The sequence below is a fragment of the Esox lucius genome, chromosome 15, assembly GCF_011004845.1.
Source record: "Esox lucius isolate fEsoLuc1 chromosome 15, fEsoLuc1.pri, whole genome shotgun sequence".
In the NCBI taxonomy this organism is placed as follows: Eukaryota; Metazoa; Chordata; class Actinopteri; order Esociformes; family Esocidae; genus Esox; species Esox lucius.
The window spans coordinates 5,322,048-5,349,171 of NC_047583.1; the positions used below are offsets into that span (position 1 = coordinate 5,322,048).

The 27,124-nt window shown below is 41.3% G+C and overlaps 1 protein-coding gene across 8 annotated transcripts; it reads right to left on the reverse strand.

Annotated features, from left to right (window-relative positions):
- Positions 1–5,265: 5,265 nt before the first annotated feature.
- On the reverse strand, positions 5,266–25,440 carry LOC105028730 (NACHT, LRR and PYD domains-containing protein 12-like). 8 transcript variants are annotated; one of them, XM_020054105.3, is made up of 14 exons: positions 24,513–25,440; positions 22,631–22,786; positions 22,071–22,184; positions 17,653–17,754; positions 16,994–17,107; positions 16,536–16,570; positions 13,547–15,407; positions 13,295–13,468; positions 12,378–12,551; positions 11,017–11,190; positions 10,595–10,768; positions 10,442–10,488; positions 6,560–7,086; positions 5,266–6,321 (listed from the first exon to the last, which is right to left on the reverse strand). In XM_020054105.3, the coding sequence occupies exons 1-14, from the start codon at positions 24,629–24,631 to the stop codon at positions 6,265–6,267; spliced, it is 3,828 nt and encodes a 1,275-aa protein (XP_019909664.3). In that variant the 5' UTR covers positions 24,632–25,440; the 3' UTR covers positions 5,266–6,264. The 8 variants fall into 8 exon arrangements, with proteins under 8 accessions (XP_019909664.3, XP_019909668.3, XP_019909667.3 ...); XM_020054109.3 differs by having other exon boundaries at positions 24,967–25,422; XM_020054108.3 differs by having other exon boundaries at positions 24,945–25,422.
- Between the last annotated feature and the right edge of the window lie 1,684 nt (positions 25,441–27,124).

Below are 27,124 nucleotides of genomic sequence, written 5' to 3' on the forward strand. Positions count from 1 at the left end.
GCACTTATAGGCAAAATGTCAATAGAGGCTTTTTTTGTTGGCGGCGTATGAGAACTCCCTCATGTTCCACAGCCAAATTGTGCACATTGCTCTGATGTTTGCAAACACAGAAATCTCCTTCCCTATTTCCAGAATAACAGAACCCTCCTCTATCATTATTTCAACAGGCCCTTCCCCTATCCCAAGGTCATTAATGGAACAGTTGCTGCCCTTATGTTCTCTTTACACATACAAACATACAGAAAAACACACACACATACACACACACACCAGCTCACTGGAGTACATGCTGCAGGTTGTCATGTCAGGGAACCTGTGTGTGTATGTAATGCTGAAATGTGTGTGTCGGTCACATGGTGCGGCTGTGTAAACACACAATCTGAAAGGGTTAGATAAACAATGCATACTCTTTGGCTTTATCACATCAACATCTATGTTTGTGTGTGTGTGTGCAAATGTGCCATGCTGTAGAAATGAAAAACAGATATCCTGAGAACAAGGTGTACTGTTCATCTAGAAGGCGATCTACATATATTGAATTCCAAATGTATTTAGATAGTGACACGTTTAGTTTTTTGGCTCTATATTCTACTTTGGATTTTTAATGGTTAATGTGGAGATGCTAATCTGTGGGTATTTTCATTCATTATGGATTATCTGTTTCAAATTTACAACACATTATGCACCCATCATTTTATGTTACTAAAAGTTGTTTGGACGATTGGCATCACAGAAGTTTCTTATTAAGCAGGTGTGTATTTTTGCATCATTATTGTGTGTGCAAAATCAATGTCGGTTATTAATTCTAGGCATGGGATCTGCATTTTGCGTCTGTTGCTGGTGTCTGACAGCATGATGACCCCAGAAGTGGCCATCATAAGGCAAATCTATCAGTAAACTAACTAAAATATTTGGCGTGTCAAAATCAATTAAGAAGAAATTAACTGCGAGACCAAGGATGAACTCTGCAATAGATTATCAAAGATTGCTCATCATGCACACAATTAGTAAAATTGTGTGCATGAAAAAGTAAAAACAAGAAGTTCTGCATCAGCTACTATGATGTGCAGAAGGCTTCATGAGCCAAACTAGAGAGGGTGGCCTGCAAGGTGCAGGAAAATCCTTTTCAGCCCGAAAAACAGGATGGCCGAAAAAGCACCTAAAAACTCTACAGGGTTTCAGGGAAAGTAACTCAGCTGGGAAATAGTCTCTCCATCCATACGGGTGATTAGCCATCTTGAACACCTAAAGTGAGCAGAAAAGTACACAAACATCTGTGTGTGTATGTTAGTTTGAGTGAATGGGTATTTATGTGTGTGTGTGTGTGGGTGTATTTTAAAAGGTTTGGGAAAAATTCTTGTAGACTGATGAGAGAACGGGTACCTGAGTAATGGAAAGAGGAAATTGTGGAGGGAAAAAAAAAATGGTTAACCAAATAATCTGTATCATATGGTGTAGGGAATGTTTGGTTATGGAAATGTATGGCGGTTTCTGGAACTTGTCTTCATGGACTCTACTGACTGCAGCGTATGAATGAGGTGTACAGCAACAACTTGTCTGCTCAGATAAAACAAGTTACCTCCAGGGAAGATAGCCAATGTCTGGTGAAGTTTATAAGTTGCAGACTTCAGGCCGTTACTGCATACAAAGGATGAGCTTCTTTATTTTATGTAATATTACAGAAGCCTCATCTATTTGTCTTTTTTAACATCCCTATTAAATACAACCTATTAAAGTACAATATACATTTTGCAATGTATTTTGCTATTTTAATTGGTATTTGAAAAACCCAATTAAATTGAAAATCATTTCTCGTAACATTTTTCAAGGTTAAAAAAATGACTAAAAACACAAATCATGGGAATGGATTTTACTTAATATGCAAAGAGAAGCTTTTCTTACCTAATGGGAATGGAATAAGCTGAGAAATTAGTTCAGACATAAATTGATGTGTGCTGCTAAATTAAAATGAAATAAAAATAAGAGAACAACAAGACATTGGCTTCCACTGAAATACCAATATCAACCACAATGTGAATAATAACTTATTTACTTGGCTGTAATGCCATTATTAACCACATGAGGGCAATATTAACATAACTTCTTAACTTAGCTGTAATGCCACTATCAGCCACTTGAGGGCAATAATAACATAACTTTTTAACTCAGCCGTAATGCCATTATCAGCCACTTGAGGGCAATAATAACATTAACATGTTAACTACAGTAAGCTGTAATGTCATTATCAACCAGATGATCAACCACAAAATCACTTGGTTCTCATTAGCACCAGCATGTTTTTAATTTCCCCTCTAACAGTCACCCAAAACAAATATGAAGAAAATCAGTGAGGTGCGTGAGCGAGTAGAAAGAAGAGACAAGAATTAGGGGATGGATGAGAAGGACTGGAGGGGGGAGAAAAAAGGAGCGGGAGAGAAAAACAGGGATAGGGAGAGGGGGTATGAGAGGGGAGATGATTGGGGTATTAGGGGCAGAGCAGAGAAGAGGGTGAGAGGGAAAGGAATAGAGGGAGGTAAAGGCAGAGGGAAGGGGTGACCACTTGGCACACACATATGAACACTGCTGAACATCCGCAATATTCAACAAAACGTATTAAATCGACAATCTTTTTAAAATAAATGTATTTAACTGGAATCAAACCAAAGCAGAATAGTTTTGCCAAACAATTGTGTACACAAGGTAAACCTGAATAGGTTCACAGATTTTAAACACAAATTAAGGCAGTCAGCTTCCTAAGGAAGCCATTAGGAACCCTTTGCTACCTTTGAATTACACTTAGAAGAAACATTTGAGTAAAAAATACCTTAAGGTTTACAGTGCATACATTCTGTATACAAACAATACAATATCAACCACACAGGAGCAACAATAGAATGAAAACCCTAAGATTTTGTAGATTCACACTTTTCAAGCAATGTGCTGATTCTAAAGATTTTGTCAACTTCAAGGCTATATATTTAAGGAATAGGCCACAGGCAGTATAGTACATGGCCAGCATACCCTAGCAAGAGTTAAGTGTCTAAATACAGCTCTTATCCAGGGTGTATTGGCAATATACCACAAACCAGAATGTATGCATTACAACTTTAAGACTGATGTACTTTTACAGGCCTTTCTAGTGCAGGTCAGAATGAATGCTGAGCATAACACTGAGTCTTAACAGCCAGCAAATGTGGCACCACCCACATTAAAAAAATTGTAAATTTGGCTTGCAAATTGCTTTGTTCAAAATGAATATGAATGCACATTGAAGCATACAAAATATTTAGGGCAGATAATGATCGTGTTGAGAAGAGCAATTGAGGGGGGGCAGTTTAGAAACCTGTTAACATTTAAATGTGAGCAAGAATGTAGCTTGTTTATTATTTTATATACAATATGAAGGAAAATATTTTTGGATGTGTTTGTTCATTTCATATACCAATTTGGGAACCACAATTGGTAGAGAATAGCAAAGCTATCAAGGTTGCGATGAAGCCATATAAAAATACGTTAGATTGTAAAATTTCAAATTTTCAAGAAATTAATCTGGCATTTAGTAAACATTTAAATTAGCTATGTCGGATAACTACTTTTCCCCTCACAACCCAGTAACAGGTTGACATGGACAGGACTTGGGAGGGTTGATCTCCATGCAGGCCCTGGTAGGCAAAAGGAGGAAGTCCTACCAACAGTGTGTTGCAGTAGTCCAGATGTGAGGTGTTGGGGTGTGGTGAACACAACATCAGAGGTGATAGAATGGAGAGTAGGGATGTTGTGTTTGAGCATTGCCTGATGTCAGGGAGGGGCGGTTTCCATATGCCTGTCACCATTAGAGTGAAACATATTCCATTAAGTCTCTAAGATAGGTTTGAACTGGAGTGTGATTTCCTGAAGATTCAGAAGGCTATTTAATCAATCAATCAAATGTATTTATAAAGCCCTTTTTAAATCAGCAGTTGTCACAAAGTGCTTAAACCCCAAGGAGCAAACAACAGTAGTGTTGAATTTCAGTGGCTAGGAAAAACTCCCTAAGAATGCCAAAATGTAGGAAGAAACCTAGAGAGGACCCAGGCTCAGAGGGGTGACCATTCCCCTTCTGGCTGTGCCGGGTGAACATGTTAAGAGTACAAATTGTAATAATTAATAAATGCATGTGGGTTGAGTCCAGAGTCTATTTAAACTTAGTCCTGGTCGAGAGCATGACCAGATGGACAAGGACAGGGACAAAACAGGGGAGGGGGAGGTGTCAGCACGGTGGCAGCTGAAAAGGTTTACACTTGAATATTAATGACCACTCAGGGTCTGGGCAATATCTGATGAACATTACTGTAACCTTACGGAAAGGGTCTTCAATAATCTTATTCTGTCTTTTCAAACAGTAAGGTCCATAGCCCTGCTCCGCCTGGGCCATTAGTCAAATGGCTGCTCACTGGTCATGGGTAAAATGGCATAAAAGTCAGCTAGGGGCATGCTTGAGTGCCACTAAAATGTTGCTTCAATATGTCAGAAATGGGACTTTGGCCAACAGACAAATCAACAGAGGGGTTGCTACGTAGGCCCACTTTAACAACATCCCTGGCTCTCTGCATTAGCCTACGCATGACCTCCTCTGCCTGATTCCCTACAGATAACAATTTTTTTCGCATGTAATTCATCACCATTTCTAGATTGTACATTTCTCAGAGCCATCACCCCTTAAGTACACTGGCTCCTTGACATCAGACCTCAACACCAAAGTAGACACGTCCACAGAATTAGGGCTGCATGTGTTCCTCACAACATCGGAGGAACGCATGCTTTTACTCCCACCAGAACCTTCCATTATCACAATAGATATGTGATGTGGCTAAGCAAAAATAAATGGTGAAAAAAAGGTAAATGGTAAAAAAATACAGACTATAAAGATTTTCTTTTTTCGATAACATTACAGATAGATAGAAACACCCTGAATATAACTACAGTAAACAACATTTAACGTTGACAATTATTAAAGACAATTGCGACGCTAGCGCACTCCAGTGGCAGAAAGCGGTAAAACAGTTCAGACTATCCCTCTGAACAGCCATGCGCGATGGACGATCTAGAAGAATCGAACATAGCGAGCAGTGTGTTGGCTGGTTTAGTGGATTACTGTAGCTATACATTTAGTTTTTTTACAGTAAGTACAACGTGTATAAACGTCAATGCATTTTCATTGCTATAGAACAAACAAACGTGATAAAATACAAGCTTTCTTCTGCCTAATAAATAGTTAAGACGTAGTTAGCTAGATATCTTTATTTTCAAGTTTAATCCAACAAACGTTACAGTAACTTGCTTGTCAATGTCAATGTCAACTTTATTTATAAAGCACATTTAAAATAACTGTCGTTGACCAAAGTGCTGTACAGGAAGAAATATCAAAGTATACAAAATATATGAAATTTACAGGTAAAACATTACATAGACACACATAAGACAGAAACATTTGCAGCACAGCCATTTAACTCAGCTGTAATGCTATTATCAACCGCATGAGGGCATAAATAACATGTTAACTCAGCTGTAATTCTATTATCACCCACATGAGGGCATAAATAACATGTTAACTCAGCTGTAATTCTATTATCAACCACATGAGGGCATTAATAACATGTTAACTCAGCTGTAATTCTATTATCAACCACATGAGGGCATAAATAACATGTTAACTCAGCTGTAATTCTATTATCAACCACATGAGGGCATAAATAACATGTTAACTCAGCTGTAATTCTATTATCAACCACATGAGGGCATAAATAACATGTTAACTCAGTTGTAAAACCATTATCAGGCGGGTGAGGGCAAAAACAACCTCACTTGTTGCTCATTAACACCAGCATGTGTTTTTACTTACCCATAACCAGACCCCCAAAAACGAGATGAAGAAAAAAAGCGAGGGGGGGTGAGCGGGGAGAAAGGAGAGACAACAGGAGAGTAGGGAATTGATGAGAAAGAATGGAGGGGGTAGAAAAAGGAGTGAAAGAGAGGGTTAGGGTTAGGGTCTTATCTCTCTCACTTTCTCCCACTCTCAGTTTTCCTGTATGTTTTCGACCTCACCACAGTACTGAAACGGCCCTGATTAAAGCTATAAATTATATAAGGGTGCATATTGATTCTGATAAAATAACAGTTCTGGTTCTTTAAGATCTCGGTGCAGCATTTGGACATTTACAGATAGGCTGGAAAATTGTGTAGGACTCTCCGCATTTTTTATGCACATAGAAGCATAAAAAATATTTACGGCAGATGATTATCGTGTTGAGAAGAGCAACTGAGGGAGGGAAGTTCAGGAACCTGTAAAAATACAATTTGAGCTTGAATATAGCTTGTTAATATTTTATGTGCATCATGAAGACTAATCATTTAGGTGATAGAATGAAGAGTAGGGTTGTTGTGTTTGAACATTGCCTAAAGTCAGGGAGGGGCGGTTTCCATATGCCTGTCACCATTAGAGTGTAACATATTCCATGAAATCTTTAAGATGGGTTTGAACTGGAGTGTGATTTCCTGAAGATTCAAGTGGCTATTTTACCTGACACAGAGACACTGAGGAGTCTGACCCAACCCAAAACCCTGGATAGAGTGGCTCAGTAAAGGTACAGTGGAATGTGTGTATGTGGCTAAGTGTGTCAGACGAGATGCTGTAGAAGGACAGAGTGCCGGCCGGCCAGTCCAGATACACTCCTACTCTGTTGGGCCAGGGAGACGAGGCGGGGTCAGGTATGGACGTTTTCTTACTGTGGTGATAGGCAAAGCACCTGTTATCATAGAAGTCCAGACTCCAGGACTTGTCATTGTATCCAAGCCGACTGTCATCATCCTTTCCTTTCCTGCTGATTCCTTTATATGTCACTGCAATCACAACCTCTCCATTCCTCTCTACCTCCCAGTAACAGCGTCCAGTTAGACCCTCACTACACAGCACCTGGTTCCAGTAGTCAAATCTCTCTGTGTGGACAGGATACGGCTGCAACTCTGAAAATGTCACATTCCTGTTCTCCTCAGACACAGAGAGGTGGGTGTATGCAGTGTTAAGGTCCAGTGTGAGATCACAGGCATCTAATGGGTGAGACCAGGACAGTATTAGAAATCATCATCAACTTTCTTCACTCCCCCTTATTTCCTTCGCTGTCTATACCGCTCTATTTTTACAAACTTCCCTCTATTCCTCTCTTCCTTCTTCTCCCTCTTCTCTCTCACTTTGTCCAACTCTCAGTTTTCCTGTATGTTTTGTTCCTCAGTCTGCTCTCTTCCCACATACCTGCTCTCCTCTTCCTGCTCTATATTCTAACCTGCTTCATGTCCCCTCAGTCATCACCACTTACTCTTTTCACAATATTTTTGATTCCCCTTTCTTCTCCCCCTGTCATTATCATCTCATCGTCTCATCTTCATCCGCTTATCCGGTATCAGGTCGCGGGGACAGTAGCTCCAGCAGGGGACCCCAAACTTCCCTTTCATTAGCCACATTTGCCAGCTCTGACTGGGGAATCCCGAGGCGTTCCCAGGCCAGTGTCGAAATATAATCTCTCCACCTAGTCCTGGGCCTACACCGAGGTCTCCTCCCAGCTGGACGTGCCTGGAACACCTCCCTAGGGAGACATCCTGGGGGCATCCTTACCAGATGCCTGAACCACTTCAACTAGCTCCTTTCGATGCAAAGGAACAGCGGCTCTACTCTGAATTCCTCACGGATGACTTAGCTTCTCACCCTATCCCTAAGGGAGAAGCCAGTCACCCTTCTGAGAAAACCATTTAAGCCGCTTGTACTCGCGATATAGTTCTTTCGGTCATGACTCAGCCTTCATGACCATAGGTGATGGTAGGAACAAAAAATGACCGGTATATTGAGAGCTTTGCCTTCCGGCACAGATCTCTTTTCGTCACAATGGTGCCAATCTCCCGCTCCATTGTTCCCTCACTCGCGAACAAGACTCCAAGATACTTGAACTCCTTTACTTGGGGTAACACCTCATTCCCTACCCGGAGGAGGCACTCCATCGGTTTCCTGCTGAGAACCATGTCCTCAGATTTAGAGGTGCTAATCCTCATCCCAACTGCTTCGCACTCGGCTGCGAACCAGTCCAGTGAGTGCTGAAGGTCACAGACCGATGATGCCATCAGGACCACATCATCCGCAAAAAGCAGCGATGAGATCCCCAGCCCACCGAACTGCAACCCCTCCCCACCCCAACTACGCCTCGATATCCTGTCCATAAAAGTTACAAACAGGATTGGTGACAAAGCGCAGCCCTGGCGGAGGCCAACCCCCATCTGGAACGAGTCTGACTTACTACCGATAACCTGAACACAGCTCTCACTTTGGACGTACAGGGATTGGATAGCCCTCAGAAGGGACCTCCTCACCCCCTACTCCCGCAGCACCTCCGACCGTATCTCCCGGGGGATTCTCCAGATCCACAAAACACATGTAGACTGGATGGGCATATTCCCAGGCCCCCTCCAGGATCCTTGCAAGATTAAAGTGCTGGTCGGTTGTTCCACGACCAAGACGGAATCTGCATTGTTCCTCTTCAATCTAAGGTTCGACTATCTGCCGAACCCTCCTTTCCAGTACCTTTGAGTAGACTTTCCCAGGGAGGCTGAGAAGTGTGATACCCCTGTAATTGGCACACACCCTCTGGTCCCCCTTTTTGAACATGGGAACCACCACCCCGGTCCGCCACTCCTTAGGCACTTTCCCACGCAATGTTGAAGAGGCGTGTCATCCAAGATATCCCCTCCACACCTCTTTCACAGCAGAGGTTGCAGCCCTTCGGGTCTGTCGGTACACTGCAACCGTCTCTGGAGTCCTCCGGGATAACATATCCCAGAAGACCACCTTCTTCAGTCGGACGGCTTCCCTGACCACCGGTGTCCACCAGGGTGTTGGAGGGTTACTGCCCCTTGATGCACCTAAGACCTTTAGACCACAGCTCCCCGCCGCAGCTTCGGCAAAGGAGGCTTTGAACATCGACCACTCAGGTTCAATGCCCCCAACCTCCACAGGGATGCCAGAAAAGCTCCGCCAGAGGTGTAAGTTGAAGATCTTTCGGACAGGGGCCTCCTGCATACGTTCTCAGTTCACCCGCACTACCCTTTTGGGCTTTCCTGGTCTGTCCAGAGTCTTCCCCCACCCCCTGACCCAACTCACCACCTGATGGTGATCGGTTGACAGTTCCGCCCCTCTCTTTACCCGAGTGTCCAAAACATGCGGCATCAGATCCAATGACACGATCATAAAATCAATCATCGACCTTGGGCCTAGGGTGCTCTGGTACCACGTACACTTATGAGCATCCTTATGTTCGAACATGGTGTTCGTTATTGATAATCCATGACTAGCACAGAACTCTAACAACAAACGACCACTCGAGTTCAGATCAGGGAGGCCATTCCTCCCTATCACACCTCTCCAGGTGTCTCCATCATTGCCCACATATACGTTGATGTCCCCCAGCAGAATAATGGAGTCCCCCTACTGGAGCCCCATACAGGACTCCAATCAGGGTCTACGAAAAGGCGAAATACTCCGAACTGCTGTTTGGGGCATATGCACAAACAACAGTCAGAGATCCCCCCACCACAACCCGTAGGCGTATGGAGGCGACCCTCTCATCCACTGGGTTAAACTCCAACATAGCGGCACTCAGCCGGAGGCTTGTGAGTATCCCACTATCCAGGAGTACGGTTCCAGAACCGAGACTGAGCACGGATGTAAGCCCCACCAGATCTAACTGATAGCGCTCCACCTCCCTCACAAGTTCCGGCTCCTTCCCCCACAGAGAGGTGATGTTCCACGTCCCCAGAGCCAGCCCCTGCCGCCTGGGTCTGGTCCGTCGAGGCCCCTGGCCTTCACTGCCACCCATACGGCAGCGCACCCGACCCAAGCAGTTCCTACCATGAGTGGTGGGCCCATAGGATGGGAAGGGGGGTGACACGTAGCTTTTTCGGGCTATGCCCGACCGAGTTCCGTGGCAAACCCGGCCACCAGGCGCTCGCCAGCGACCCTCCCTCTGGGCCTAGCTCCAGACGGGAGCCCCGGGCTTGCTCCGGGCAGGGTAATTCCTCCTCTTCCTCGTTTGTACACCACTTTGCCATGGGAAACCCTACCAGGAGCACTAAGGCCCGGACAACACAGCCCTCAGTTTCATAGGAAGACACAAACCTCTCCACCACAATAAGGTGATGGCTCCTGGAGAGGCCCCTGTCATTATCCCCTGTCCTTATTCCTGTATGTAATATAATGTATAGATACTCACACACTAAACCTTGTACACTCACTACGTTCTTGAATACAAATGGATGCATATGCACATATGCCATTTACAGTGCATTTGGAAAGTTTTCAGAAACCATGAATACTTTCTGAATTTACTGTATGTTTTGAAAAATATGTTTAAAATATAATCACATTTCCGGGGTCCTGATTTCAGCCTGTCATTTTCACAGTGGTCCATACTGTAGAAAAGGCAGAGTAGCAGATTTCAGTTGACCTTATTATCACTCTATGACATGGCATACAAACACACACTCGCTCACTAATTGATCCAAGACCTCTACATACCTGAGTTTCTCCGGTCTCCATTGTAGATTGTCCAGTCCAGCAGAGAGCAGCTTCACTCCTGAGTCTCCTGGGTAATTGTAGCTCAGGTCCAGCTCCCTCAGGTTAAAGGGATTTGACCTCAGAGCTGAAGCCAAGGAAGCACAGCCTTCCTCTGTGACCAGACAGCCAGACAGCCTACAGACAGACACACACAACAGCTGTCTTAAGATAATGTACAGGTGTCAAATAACTACCATGTTGGCACCCATTCATTTCCATATGCAAGAAAATTAACATGTTTGAAAGTCTATTGGAAAAAAAATATTTCCATGTACATATATAGTTGCCTCTTAGAACCTATAAAGTTCTCTGGGTTTCCAACTTAGGGCAGAGTATAAACTTTAATAACTTATTACCAACCTGAGTCAAACAGCTGTACCTACCCCAGTGCATGTAGTTTACAGTTTGGATCCTCCATTCCAGTAGAGAGCTGAGTCACACCTGCATCTTTCAGGTCATTGTCTCTCAGCTCCAGTTTTTTAATTTGTGAGTTTGGGGAACGCAGGACTGAGGCCAGATATAAACAGCAACCCTCTGTTAGACCACAATGACCTAGACTGAAGGACAGAGGGAACATTGTTAATAAATCTTAAAAAAACACCATATAATTATTATTGATTATTATTATTGATTATCTAATATTATCTCAAAATGGTTGCACTATTATTCATATTTTGTTTGTATACAAAATGTATATATTATTAATGTATTTTGGGTGTTGTTGAAGCTTTTTTTAAAAGCCTTTTTAAAATAATATAAGCTAAAATGTATTTTAGCTAACATTGCTTTTTATTTAAAGATATTAACAATGTCTTGATAAAAAAAACCAAAAAAAAAAAAACGAGTTCAACATGATCATTACATCACTACTGTTGCTCAAGTATAAAAATACAGCTTGGAAATTTCAACACATCTACAGTGGATATAAAAAGTCTTCACATCCCTGTTAAAATGCCAGGTTCTGGTGATGTAAAAGAATGAGACAAAGATAAATCATGTCAGAACCTTTTCCATCTTTAATGTGACCTATAACGTGAATAAACAAACTGAAATCTTTGTGGGGGATAAAAAAAACAAAAAAACAATTACAACAACCTGGTTGCATAAGTGTGCACACCCTTAAACTAATACTTTGTTGAAGCACCTTTTGAATTTATTACAGCACTCAGTCTTTTTGGGTAGGAGTCTATTAGCATGGCACATCTTGACGTGGCAATCTTTGCCCTCTCTTCTTTGCAAAAGCTTGCTCTCTGGCTGGGCCATTCCAAAATGTTAATCTTCTTCAGGTGAAGCCATGCTTTTGTGGATTTGGATGTGTGCTTTGGGTAATTATCGTGCTGAAAGGTGACCTTCATCTTTCTAACGGACGCCTGAAGGTTTTGTGCCAAAATCGCCTGGTATTTAGAACTGTTCATAATTCCCTCCACCCTTATCTTTGTCTCATTCTTTCACATCCCAAAAACCAGGCATTTTCACAGTGGTGTGTAGACTTTTTATATCTACTGTAAGTATTAATATCTCAGTACCCTACACAAAGAGGCTTGCACTCAATAGCTCCTCCAGTCTAAACCAGGAGAGACTAAAATGCATGTCATTCATATTCAGCCTCCATTTACAGTAAGTGTTATATTTATTTATATTTGTGACTCTATTCTGGTTAAACTGCAATTTCTACATATTCTATATTTACAGTTGTAATCATCTGATACAGTAACTGAGGCACAAAATACAGTAGTTAGCTCACTCAAGTGTCCGTATGTTGAAGATTGGAGTGGCTGGTCCAGCACAGAGCAGTTTGACTCCTCTGTCTTCCAGGTGATTGTAGCTGAGAATCAGGTCTCTCAGGAGGCAGTTTGGTGTCCGTAGAGCTGAGATCAGAGTCTCACAGGATTTAGATGTGAGTTTACACCGAGCCAAGCTGGAGAGGGGAAATAATATCAGTTAGATATACAGTCTACAGAATAATTACCTGAAAAGAGACCATCTGTCAAACCACATGACTGAACACTCTTGGTTAAGAAAGATTAAACACACATGGTTAAGAAATTCTCAAAATCCTGTTTGTCATTGATAATGTTCCAGTCAATCATTTGATTTGAGTACATTACAGGGTAAGAGGCTGGGACACACTTTTCTCACATGTGAACCAATAAAACAGACACACCATGTACCCACTTTTCCAGGCACCGCTACACCATTGCTTCTGCTTAGGGTTGCATGGTTACTGTGTCGCTAGTGGGAAACCTCGTAGTAATATGGACCATGGAGCATAAATGAATGGGAACTGTGACCAAATACTTTCTTTTGAACCCGCCATTTGCCGAACAAAGCAAATAGTAACCATGCAACTATAGGTGGAAGCAATGGTGTAGCGGTGCCTGGTAAAGTGGGTACATGGCGTGTACCAGCGTATACCCTGCACTACACCACTGAGCAATACTGGATCCAATTAAGAGGAAATGTAATGTAGCTGAAGTCCTAAAAAAGACAGCTTGGAAATCAAGAGAGACTCGCATGCATATCAAACATTCAGCCTCCATTTACAGGAAGTGCAGTATTTATGACTCTATTCTGGTCCAACTGCAATTTCCCTTTGTCCATATTTGCAGTTATAATCCACCGATACAGTAAAGAATGCTCAAGATACAGTGGTTAACTCACACAAGTGTCTGTATTTTGCAGATTGGACTGGTTAGTCCGGCACAGAGCAGTTCCACCCCTCTGTCTTCCAGGTGATTGTAGCTGATGTCCAGTTCTTTCAGCAGGCATTTTGATGTCTGCAGAGCTAAGCCCAGCGTTTTACATGATTCGTAGTTGAGATTACAGCTACTCAGTCTGAGGGGAGGATATAATCTGTTAGATACACCAAACATTCCAAACTGCACTGCACATGTACAACACAATACAACTTACAATGCTCTCTTGCAGTTTTTCACTACCGGTAAGAACCTCTGATAACCTTCCGCTGATCTGTTGTATCTCTTCAAGTCAAACTCCTCCAGGACATCCTCTGACATTAGTAACAGATAGGTCAGGGCTGAACATTGGTGAGGTTGTAGTTTTGCTTCTGAAAGAATTCCTGATCGTAGGGTGATCTGCATGTTTTCAACAAGAGAGTTGGCACCAAGTTCATTGAGACAGTGGAATAAGTTGATAGTTCTTTCTGGTGAGGATTCCTTCTTGATCTTGTCTGACAGGTACTTCTCTGTTCTCTTTAAGGTTTCCATATTTTGCTGTGTTGTACTTCCTGCCTGTGTCAGAAGGCCTTTTAAGAGATCCTGATTGGACTTCAGTGAGAGACCCATAAGGAAGCGGAGGAACAAGTCCAGGTGTCCATTCTTACTTATCAAGGCCTGGTCCACTGCTCTCCTGTATAAGTCGTATAACTTGTCTGGCTTCCTCACTTCAACATCATCACCATCATCATTATCCTCAACATCATCACAGTGGAATGGGGATTGAGTGACAGCTTTGGGGGGGAAAACATGTTCCTCTTTGCCCAGACAAGATTCTAGAGCATGTACTGCTGCTAGAAACTCCTGAAGGCTCAAATGAACAAAGCTGAAGACTTTCTTGTGGTACAACCCACATTCTTCTATAAAGATCTCTGTACACAATGCTGAGTACCCTGAAGCCTCTGTCACATCAATGCCACACTCTCTCAGGTCCTCCTCATAGAAGATCAGGTTGCCCTTTTGCAGCTGTTGGAAAGCCAGCTTTGAGAGCTTCAGGATCATTTCTTTGTCTGTCTGAGAGGGTTCCTTTGGGTTTGTCTCTGTGGCTTTGTTGTACTTGTTCTTCACACTGGTTTGAATGAGTATGAACTGTGAGTACATTTGGATCAGAGTATTGGGAATTTCATCCTTCTCTTCTTGTTTCAGCATCATCTCAAGGACAGTGGCTGATATCCAACAGAAGACTGGTATGTGGCACATGATGTGAAGGGTTCTAGATGACTTTATGTGTTTGATGATGTTGTTGGCCAGATTAGGATTTGTGATTTTCTTTCTTAAGTACTCATCCTTTTGTGCCTCATTAAAGCCTCGTATCTCTGTCACCTGGTCAACACACTCTGGAGGGATCTGATTGGCTGCTGCTGGTCGGGTGGTTATCCAGAGGAGAGCAGATGGAAACATATTCCCTTCAATGAGGTTTGTCAGCAGAACATCCACTGAATTTGATTCTGTGACATCGTAGCACTTCTGATTGTTTTTGAAGTCAAGGTGAAGTCGATACTCATCGAGACCATCCAAAATGAAAACAGTTTTGGTTTCATCATCTTCAATACTGTCAATCTCTTTCAGCTCTGGGAAGTAGAGGGAAAGGAGTTGCATCAGACTATATTGGCCCTTTATTAGGTTCAGATCACGGAAAGGAAGAGGAAACATGAAATCAATGTCCTGATTGGCTTCTCCCTCTGCCCAGTCAAGGATGACCTTCTGCACAGTCACTGTTTTTCCAATGCCAGCAATTCCTTTTGTCAGGTTTCTCAAACCTCTCAATTTGGTATTATCCCACTGCTGTTGGCTTACTGGCTTGAAGATGTCGTTGCTTTTGATTGTTGTCTCTTGTGTGTTTTCTCTTTTGAATGCCATCTCGATCTGTCTTACTTCATGTTCTTCATTGATCCATCCACTTCCACCCTCTGTGATGTAGAGATCTGTGTAAATGTCCTTCACGAGAGTTCTTTTTCCTTGGTGTCCTTCAGATAGGTGTTGATACTTCAGTCCCAGTTTAGTCTTTATGTCTTGATGGGGTCTCAGAACAGTCTGAACTGTTGGAAAATAATGAAATTGATTTTAGTAGCAAGAAACTGGTATATTACTTTCTAATGTTAGAAAATAAAAAGGTATTGACACAATATGATGTCAGAAAAAAATAATCTATGCTCTTGAAAATCTATTTGTTCAAATTACTCAAAACATTTGAGGAAACCAGCTGCACTGAAAATATTTGAGTACATTAAAGAAATCATTTGATTAATGATGTGGGGTTCAGATCCTGGTATTACTATGAATCTGGAGATCAGAACTCCACACATTATTAATGAATTAATAGCTTTCGACATTAGTGTTTGGGTTGGAGTTAGCTGTAGATTAGAGGACCATTGGCTCTAAAATAAATGTATCTGGGAATAAGGAGGAGTGGACTATTGCCTCTAAAATGAATCTCAGGGAATACCGAGATGACTACTGCCTCTAAAAGGAGTCTCTCCCTCCCAGATTTAATTTAGTTGTAACACAATCAAATGTGGAATGTATATACTTTTGAGAGCCACTGGAGAAAAACATTGTGATGTACTGTCCTGAATGTCTATAGAGATTTTCTTCTTCCACTCCCTTGTCAACCTGTCATTGTTCTTTATCTTTTACCGCTAATGTTGCCATTCATTGTTTCAAAAGGTAACCTTACCTGTTGCACTTTTCATTCTTGCCAACATCCTGATTGGTTTTTGAGTAACTAAAATCCTGGTTTGTTTTTAGACATCAACAACTGTTGAGTGTGTTAAAACTTTGATGATTTGAGTTAAGTTAATGAACGGGGGTGTTTTCTACATCATTGGTTCCCAACTCAAGACCTCAAGTAATCCAAACTACACATGTTTTTGTTGCAGCCCTGGACAAGCAAACACATTTCAAATCAATGAGGGCATGATACAGAAGTTTGTGTCAAAGCAAGTGAATATAGTTTTGTGCATATGTGAAAAGGCTTTTGAGTACATTGTTTGAACCAGTTTTACTGAGTTATCCATTGTCAAAAACTGCAAAAGCGTCTGTCCCCAGTGTCACATTCAGTACCTGAAGCTTCAACAGAAGTTTTGAATTTGATTACAAATTTTACTGTGATTGAATAAATTCAATACTTACTTTCTATGTGCTTATGTAGAAAAGAAAACACTCACATTTCATCTGTGTTGATTTCTCATGCTGAACACGCCTGCAGAAAATCACCAGATGGTAATTGGATTATTTCATTTAATTGAACTTTCATTTCATTTTTTTTACTTTTTCATTTGAACTTACTCTTTCATTTGTAGGTGAGTTGAGCTGTGTGCTATCTGGTTAGTTAGTGAAAATGTTATCCACAAAGAATATCCATAACACGAGTATCAATTTTGATTCCCCACTACACGTGAAAAGGTAAAAAGTCACGTTTACACTTAAGGCGGTAAAACACTGACTAAGCTGTCTGTGTCCTTAATGGCCTTGTAAAGCATGAATATAGACAGTGTAAAAAAATGACACAATACTCTAGTAGTTTTTAATCAAGCCGAACCAAAACTAGCATTCTACACTGTGGTTTAAAGTTATCAATTACAATTTCAATCAATTCAAGTCAATTCCATTAAAAAGTTCTCACCCTTGATGAGAGGACAAGTCACCCTCTCCGAATGATACTGGCCGTTCCATCGTGTGATTACTCTTCATGGGCACACAGCTGGGGACAGGGGAGTCTGATCTCTCCTGATGGACCCTGAACAAACCGTAGTCATGTGACATCAGTAATCTACAACTGTTATACATAAGAGGGATGAATGCCAACTTCCTGCACATTACCATGGAAATAAAGGACAATGAATCTCTAATTCTCTAAGTAGAGTTCTATCAACAGGTAGGTACTTTCTGTTTTGCATCTATAGAAACAACCTAGTCATTTGTTCTACAACTAAAGCTCCGGGCACAAATCAAGAGACCACTGCAACTTTTTCTTTTCTTTCCAAAAAATGCTAAAAAGGAAAGCTTTGAATGAGGGACAGAGGCATTCAATTTGCAGTGGTCTCTTAATTTTACCCCTCAAAACCTTCCTTTTCCACATTCCCGGAAAGGAAAGAAAAAGTCTCTTAATTTTTTACGAAGCTGTATAATGCAAGATGGTTGCAAAGTATCTTCTTTTCCAACTGTAAAGACATTGAGATACAATACACATTATAGAATGCCTTTTCAAGACAATTAGAAATGAGTACTCAACAATGAGGTGTAAAGTTATATTTTACATCAATACTACATAGGAGTTATTACCCTTGTTCTCCCTTTCTGAAATATTCTGGCAGTCCCATCGAGTGACCACTCTTCATGGACACACAGCAGGGGACAAGGGAGTCTGGTCTCTCTGGACGGACCCTGAAGAAATCATAGTCATGTGACATCAGCAATCTACAACTGTCATGCACAAGAGGGCTGAACGCCAACTTCCTGCACATTACCATGGAAATAAAGGACCACGCTTCGGAATGAGGTACGGATGGTTCTCTAAGTAGAGTACATTTTTCCAAGTTAATGCACAGAACGAAGACGTTTACACCAATTAACTGCAGATGTCTACAAACAATATTTACAGGTGCATCTAAAAGAAATTGAATATCGTAGAAAAGTTCATTTTGTTCCGTAATTCAATCAAAAAAGTGACATATATTCTAGATTCATTACAGATTATGTGAAACATTAAGTTTTTTTTTGTTTCAAGCTTGATGATTACAGCTTACAGCTCATGGAAATCAAAAATCCAGTATCTCAACATTTTTTTTATTAAAATATACAGTACAGAAATGTCAACCTGAGAAGAGCTCTAATCAGCTAATTAACTCCCTGAGCCTCCAATCTCTCAGTCTGGTTCAGTACACACAACCACAATCATGGTTTAAGACACTCATTGACACCCTCAACGAGGAGGGTAAGCCACAGAAGGTCTTTGCTGAAAGGGCTGGCTGTTCGCAGAGTGCTGTATCAAATCCTATTCTTGGAAAGTTGACTGGAAGGGAAAAGTGGGGTAGGAAAAGGTTCACCAGCAACAGGGATGACCGCAGCCTTGAGAGGATTGTCAAGCAAAGCCGATTCAAGAACTTGGGGGAGCTTCACAAGGAGTGCACTGAGGCTGAAGTCAGTGCCTCACGAGCCAGCAGGCACAGATGTGTCCAGGAAATGGGCTACAATTTTCAAAGTTGCATACCTAGTGTCAAGCCCCTCCTGAACCAGAGACAACGTCAGAAGCGTCTTACCTGGGCAAAGGAGAAAAAGAACTGGACAGTTGCTCAGTGGTCCAAAGTCTTCTCTTCAGATGAAAGTAAATTTAGCATTTCATTTGGAACTCAAGGTCCCAGTGTCTGAAGGAAGAGTGGAGAGGCACAGAATCCAAGCTGTGTGAAGTACAGTGTGAAGTTTCTATGATTTGGGTGCCAGCAGATGTGTCATCTGTTGGTGCTGGGCAACTGTGATTTATCAAGTCCAGAGTCAATGCAGCCATCTACCAGGAGATTTTAGAGCATTCCATGCTTCCATCTGCTGAAAAGCTTTATGGAGATGCTGATTTCCTTTAACAGCAGGACTTGGCACCTGCTCACCGTGCCAAAACGACTGCTAACTGGTTTTGCCAACTTGTCTGACCTGAACCCCAAAGAGAATATATAGGGTATTGTCAAGAGGAAAATGAGATACACCAGTCCCAACAACACAGAAGAGCTAAAGGCCGCTATCAAAGCAACCTGGGCTTCCATAACACCTCAGCAGTGCCACAGGCTGATTGCCTCCATGCCACACCGCATTGATGCAGTAACTCGTGCAAAAGGAGCCCTGACCAAGTAGAGTGCATATATTAACATACTTAGGAAATAATTGAATGTGTTTCGAGTTAATTAGCAGATTACATCTCTTCTCAGGTCGACATTTCTGTATTATCTATTTTTATTCAAACATTTTGAGATACTGGATTTTTTATTTCCATGAACTGCAAGCTGTAATCATCAAGATGGAAACAAAAAAGGCTAGAAATATTTCACTTTATGTGTAATTAATCTATAATATATGAAGGTGTCACTTTTTTATTTGAATTATGGAAAAGATTCTCACAAAATTATACTTTTTTGAGATGCTGGAAAAAAACGATATCATTTTTACTTATTTCATAAGTTAATTCATACTGTCTCTTCCTTACACCAAATATGAATGTTAGTTATATCAACAGGGACTCCAGCCAGTCAGAAATACTTTTTGTTCAGTATCTATAGATGCCCAGTCATTTGTTCTAAATCTATGGACATGACCGGGTCGTGCAAGTTCCTAGACAAAATATACTTAACTCATAATACATTACACATCCCCTACTGCTTTATTTGGAAATTGGGCATAGTACTGTGGCCAGAAAATCATGGGTGCAAAATTCTGAAAACTTTCCTGCAATTCCCTAGAAAGTCCAAAAGAATCACAGCATCTATACTGAGAGTAATGGAAAATATTTACCAGAACTTTACCAGAATTGACCGCTGTTCAAAAGCATAACCTTAGTTCTTAATACTGTGTATTGCCCCCTTTAGCATCAATGACAGTATGCAGTCTTTTGCAATAGTTGCCTATGAGGCCCCGAATTCTTGCAGGTGGTATAGCTGCCCATTGGTCTTGGCAAAATGTCTCCAGGTCATGCAAAGTCTTGGGTAGTCCTACATGAACTGCACGTTTGAGTTTTCCCCAGAGTGGCTTGATGATATTATGGTCAGGAAGCTGTGATGGCAACTCCAGAATCTTCACCTTTTTCTGTTGTAACCACAGGAGGGTCAACTTGGCCTTGTGCTTAGGGTCATTTTCCTGGAAAGTCTAAGAGTGTGCCAGTAGAATGAAAATTGTCTGCCAGCATTTTCTGATAACATGCTGCATTCATCTTGCCATCAATTCTCATAAGATTTCCTGTGCCTTTAGAGCTCACCCCCCCCCCCCAAAACATCAGTGAGCCACCACCATGCTTCACAGTGGGGATGGTATTCTGTTCACTATAGGCCTTGTTGACCCCTCTCCAAACATAGCTCTTATGGTTGTGATCATAAAGCTATATTTTGGTCTCGTCACTCCAAATTACAGTGTGCCAGAAGCTGTGTGGCATGTCACGGTGCTGGCAGGCATATTGTAACCAGGCTTTTTTGTGGCATTAGTAAAGGCTTCTTTCTGGCAACTTGACCAAGTAGCTAATTTTTGTATCATCGTATTGTGCTCCTTGATACAACCCCACCGTATTTTTCCAGAGCAGCCTGTATTTCTCCTGATGTTAACTGTGGGTTTTTCTTTGTTTCCAGAACAATTCTTCTGGCAGTTTTGGCTGAAATCTTTCTTGGTCTACCTGACCTTGACTTGGTATCAAGAGATTTTCCACTTCTTAATAAGTGATTGAACAGTACTGACTGGCATTTTCAAATATCTTCAAATAGCTTCATATGATCACATTATAATTTTTTTGCATGATCAGTCATACTTTCAAAATCAATGCCAACATTTCACAATTTCTGCCAGGGTATACAAATGTATGAGCATAACTGTAGCTAGGATGAATCAAGTCATTGCACATGCCAAAAAAAGATTTATGAAACAATTCTAAATGATAAACCTGCAGTAAAGCACGATGGGAAAATGTTCCTTTCAAACATAAGTAGAAGTCAGTGTTACAAACCTTTTAAGTAATTAGTACCATTTTACTATCTTTGAGTTCAACTTACTAGAGATATAATGCAGACAAGCCAGTTTAGCACCCAGTCTATTTTACTAGCCATGCTGTTGTAATACGTGCAGAATGTGGTTTGGCATTGTCTTGCTGAAATAAGCCTTCCCAGAAAACAATGGCGTCTGGATGGCAGCATATGTTGCTCCAAAACCTGTATATATTTTTCAGCATTTATGGTGCTTTCACAGATGTGCAAGTCACCCATGCCTTGTGCACTAATACACCCCCATACAGTACCATCACAGATGCTGGATTTTGAACTGTGCGCTGATACCAAGATGGATGGTCCCTCTCCTCTTTAGTCCGGAGGACGCGGCGTCCATGATTATTTTCCACTTCACCTCAGTCCTTTGTAAATGAGCTTGAGCCCAGAGAAGGTCAGTGGCGGTCCTGGATCTTGCTTATATATGGTTTATTCTTTGCATAATAGAGTTTTAACTTCCATTTGTGGATGCAGCGATGTACTGTATTCACAGACAATGGTTTTTGGAAGTCTTCCTGAGCCCATGCAGTGATGTCCACTAAGAATCGTGTCTGTTTTTAATGCAGTGCTGCCTGATGGCCCAAAATTGGTTTTCGGACTTGTCCCATGCATACAAAGATTTCTCCAAATTATCTGAATCTTTTTATTATGTACCGTAGATGATGAGATCCCCAAACTCTTTGCAATTTGATATTGAGAAATCTTATTCTTATATAGTTTAACTATTTGCCTGTGCAGTCGTTCACAGAGTGGTGAACCCCTCCCCATCCTTACTTCTCACAGACCCATCCAGTTGTGTGGCACATATTTTTCAAGTTTAGATAATATATACATTTCTGCCGCACTTCTGGGTTGTCCATGTATCACATTTGCCGGACAAAAACAATTACAGATACAAGTATGATGAGATCACCACATCCCTACTGTCAACTAATATAAAGGTATATTTTACATGGTAAAACTAACTGTTCTTACCCTTGTTCAGAGGATAAGTCTCCCTCTCTGAAGTCTATTGGTCGTCCCATAGTGTGTTCATCCTTCTCTGACTGACAACTGGGGACAGGGGAGTCTGGTCTCTCCTGATGGACCCTGAACACAACAGTCACGGGACACAGATTTTGCTTCAACACAACACAGGAACAACCTTAGATAACTGATGTGTTCAGTTAAATATAGCACTTGATGTGGAACAACTAAAACATATAAAAACACTTAACAAGACCAGGTAAATGTAAACCTGTCACTTAACACCTTGGATGTGTGGGCTGTGGAGATGGGGATTCAGACGTTTTCAGAAAATGGGCAGGAACACCACTGTCCTAGTTATAAGCAAGGGGAAGCTTGTTCCAGGGCGATTGGGCAGATATATCCTCTCACTGGACGACCTCCAATGGGTGTGAATGAAAGTTTAATAACAGACAAGCTGCTGTGCTCTGGATAAGTTGCAAGGCTATGATGGCAAATGCAGGGAGACCTACTGTACCAACTATGAGTTCCAGGTCCAGATGTCAGATGAAAAGTGTCTGGATTGTTACCTGCGTCTCTTCCTTTTAGAGGCAGTGGTTCCCTCAAGAAGGCTCCTTTTAGAGGCAGCGGTTCCCTCAAGAAGGCTCCTTTTAGAGGCAGTGGTCCCCTCCTCTCTGTCCCCAGAGTGACTCATTTTAGAAGCAGTGGATTCAAAATCTAGTAGCCTACACAAATTAAACATGCAGAAAGAAGCAGAAGAAATTAAACAAGAAAGCAGGCAAGCCTAGTTCAGCTGGCCCGCAATAGAAAGTGATAATCGTTAGTGCTCTCCCTGGGCTCGAACCTGGGTCTCCCACGTAAGAGGCTGTATCTTTAACCACAACGCCACACAAAACTATAAACCACCTGACAGTTAGTATAGGATTTCAACATCAGATCACTTTGTCACACATTGACATCACACCAAGTTTGAGTATGTCGCTAGACACCATTAAGCATTGTGTTAAACTGACTTATATTTCTTATTAGGTTTACCTTCACCACAAATGGCATCTATGAACTGTATGGCCACTGGCTGTTTTAACAGCTTATTAGCCATTTGTGAATGGCATTGATTCAATAAACACCAATATAGGTAATGATAACTGACTTTTTTGTCAAGTGAAAAGATGAGAGAAATGTCTAGCCAGCAGGGTTTTTGTCAGTCCTGAACAAATCCTAAAACATAATTCAAAGATCCACCAGAAATAGTTGCAATATAACAGTAAACAGTTTTATTTCAGGCTTCCTATAATGTAGCTACTGAAGGTTGTAGCCAGCGAAGCTTTTGTCTATCCTGAACAAATCCTCTTTTGCCACTGGCCATTTTAACAGCTAATTAATAATTTGTGAATGACATTCTTACAGTATCTATCAATATAGGTGACGATAACTGACCTCACATGAAGAGACGAGAGGATCGTGTAGCCAGTAAAAGTGTTTGTCTATCCTGAAGAAATCGTAATATTCACCAGAAGTGTTTTATTTTATGCTTCCTCTAACATACTGAAGGTTATAGACAGCTATGTTTTTGTCTGTCCTGATCTTTGGAAAACATCATTTGAGGAATGGCTTAAAGAATAAGTTGAATATCAACAGGAATATAGCAGAGCTGTGGAAGAGGACTGGCTACTATTCTGAACTTTATATGGTTAGCTTTCTGGCCTCCAGAGCTGCTGAGGCAGAACGGTATAGAATACATCCAGCAACTATAAGACTATTTTCCCGATTTTCCCTGAACAAATTATTCACCAGACTCCATTACATGGCCTCTACCAGTCATGATATAATTGTTCATGGTTGATTGCTCTTGAAGTAGTTTTAAAGATTCTATAAAAAGTGCTATAAAATTCTGCTTTTGAAGCAGAAGGCTGCCGTTACAATATTATTCATTGATCTGAATTGTTATTATTATCATAGTACCTTAACAATTTTGGAGGCAGGACACAAGCGCAGGGAGAACGGTGGACAGTTATTAAAGAACTACAAAAAATGAAACACTACACAACTAGTTGAGACAGAGTAATCGTAACATAAGGCAAACCCCAAACAAAGACCAACAAGAAACACTGTGAAAGGAGGAATTTAAGAAGAAACAGTGATTAGGAACACATTTGAGGGTAATAACAACAAAACAGGTGTCAGTGATCCAAATGAAGGAAAGACGGCATTTGATGTGACAGTACCTTAATTTCCTCTTACACCATATATGCTAAAAACACAGTTCAAACTTTAAAACGTGCCTGGATTGAGTTGCATGCATTTGCGTAATTATTTTGTATACTTTTCATACAACATCACTTATATAAGCAATTAAGCATAATAAAACAGGTTTTGTTCGTTTACTTTTTTCTCAACTTGTTTCTGTAACATTGTAGCAAGTCAGGCAAGCCTAGAAAGAACGCTGCTAACCTCTTACGTTGACGGGCTCTGTGGCCGCGCTTAGATGACGCTGGGGCCTTGATCGCAATACAACGTATGTAATTACGCTTACGGAAACGATTTTGGATAAGAGTACGAGATCGCCACATCCCCACTATCAACTGATATAAACGTATATTTTACATGGCAAGACCGACAGTTCTTACCCTTGTTCAGAGGACAATTAAGTCTCCTCTGAAGTGAACCAAAACGTTTTAATGGTAGTGTGTATATGTATATATATATCTTCACTATAAATAGTATACATAAGCTGGGCTGGATGACGTTATTCAAACCAAAATGAGACACGCAAGACTTTAATTTACCTCTAATAAAGAAATCGCCTTGCTGGAGGACATGGAATATATAAATACTTAATTATAAATGTCACTTTCTCGAAGTGTTCTCTATTCAAATCTTTACCTGATTGTACTGAAAAACTCACAAATGTATTTTGCTTCGGGCGCGTACTGTGTCGACAAATACCAACTGCGTGCTGAACAAAAAATATTTTACTTTCGTTTGTGTGGACTGTGCAGTCAGGGTTGCCAGATTATATTGACTGTCAACCTAAAATCCCGCATGAAATGCCTTGAAGAACTCTTTTTCTGTACAATCCTATCTGTAAATCGAACCGCCCAAGCACAGTTTTGCCCGCACACAGCCATTACAGTTTTTTTCAATTGTTCTTTTTTTCAAAATATAATCACAATTATCCAAACACCACACTCAATTTGCATGATTCCTAGATTGTTTGCAAAATGACGCAAAACATACACACCTCAGTCAAAACATACACATATTTGTGAAAATGCTATTAGTTTTCATTTAACCAACACAGTCCTCAATGATCAGACACTATTGCAGCCAATTTCACACTGCTGTGATAAATAAAAAACACATTTAAAAAAAAAAACAATTTTAGAAAATAGCATGTGCTAGATATTTGGCCAGACATTGTTATGTAAGGGATAATTTAGATGACAAAAAAATGTGTGACCAACCCACAACATTCTTCATGATTAGTTTGAGATAGGGATAATGTACACAAATAGGCCTACTATAAACGTACCAAGCACTGCACAACACTGATGCTGCAGACTGAATATTTCAAGTATTTATTTCAATACTTACAGTATTTCTTACCATAACCAGTTACAGTAATCAACCACCAATGAAATAAATTAAACAAATAAAATCTGTAGACAAATAGAAATTACTGCATGAAGTACATACACCTTGACTCTGAAGAACATCTACTGTAAAAGCAACAAGAAATACTGTAACTACGCATCATCTCTCCGTCTGGCTGGATCAAGATTTCATCCACATCACAGGCCGTGTCTTCATTGGCAAGGCCCCGTTGGAAGAATCGCCTCGTGTGACGAATCCACCCCTGCACAGCTGCTGCGACATGACCACAGGCTCCATGGCCTGAATGAGGGGCAAACGTCACAGGGCCGCAGGTCGTATACCTTTCCACCGCCATGCTGAGAAAAACTCTTCTATTGGATTCAGGAAGGAGGAGTATGGGGGAAGGTATAAGACTTCAAATTCAGGGTGCTCATGCAACCAATTCTGGACCAGAGCAGCCCGATGGAATGAGACATTGTCCCAAACGACAATGTACCGCATCTGGTCCACTTGGTTTAATGCTGTGACCATCTCGTGCAATCTGTCAAGAAATGCAAGTATCAGATTTGCATTATAGGGTCCCAGATTTGCATGGTGATGGAGGACCCCATTTTGTGTAATAGCAGTGCAAAGGGTGATGTTACCCCCTCACTGCCCTGGTACATTGGTGGTTGCCCTGTGTCCAATTACATTTCTCCCTCTTCTTGTTTTCACAAGGTTAAATCCAGCCTCATCCACATATATAAATTAATGTTGAATTTCTGTAGCAACCATTTGCAAGACTCTCTGAAACACAGTAAAAGACAATAGGATGCTATTCAATATCTATTGCACAGTATTTTTTTGTGCCAGAACATTATGAGCAGTGCACAATACCACACCATAGTAAGATGAACAATACATACCTCCACATACTCATTGCGCAGATGTTTCACTCTCTCTGAATTTCTGTCAAATGGTACCCGATTCGCAACAGTATTTCTGCTGAGATTTGGTTGAACTCTTTGTCCAGCTTCCATCAGTGTCAGTCCATGGTTGATAACATGGTCAATAATTTATTGAGTCAAATTTGGTCCTCGTCTTCTTTGTTCAGGTTCTATCCACTCTTCAAGTCCTTTTTCTCCTCTTCCTCTACCTAGGCCTCTTCCTCTACCTCCTTCTCCTCCTCTTCCTTTTCCTAGGCCTCTTCCTCTACCTCCTTCTCCTCCTCTTCCTCTACCTGGGCCTCTTCCTCTACCTCATTCTCCTCCTCTTCCTCTACCTGGGCCTCTTCCTCTACCTCCTTCTCCTCCTCTTCCTCTACCTGGGCCTCTTCCTCTACCTCCTTCTCCTCCTCTTCCTCTACCTGGGCCTCTTCCTCTTTCTCCATCTCCTCCTCTTCCTCTTCCTAGGCCTCTTTCTCCTTCTCCTCCTCTTCCTAGGCCTCTTCCGCTATCTCCTTTTTCTCCTCTTCCTCTACCTGGGCCTCC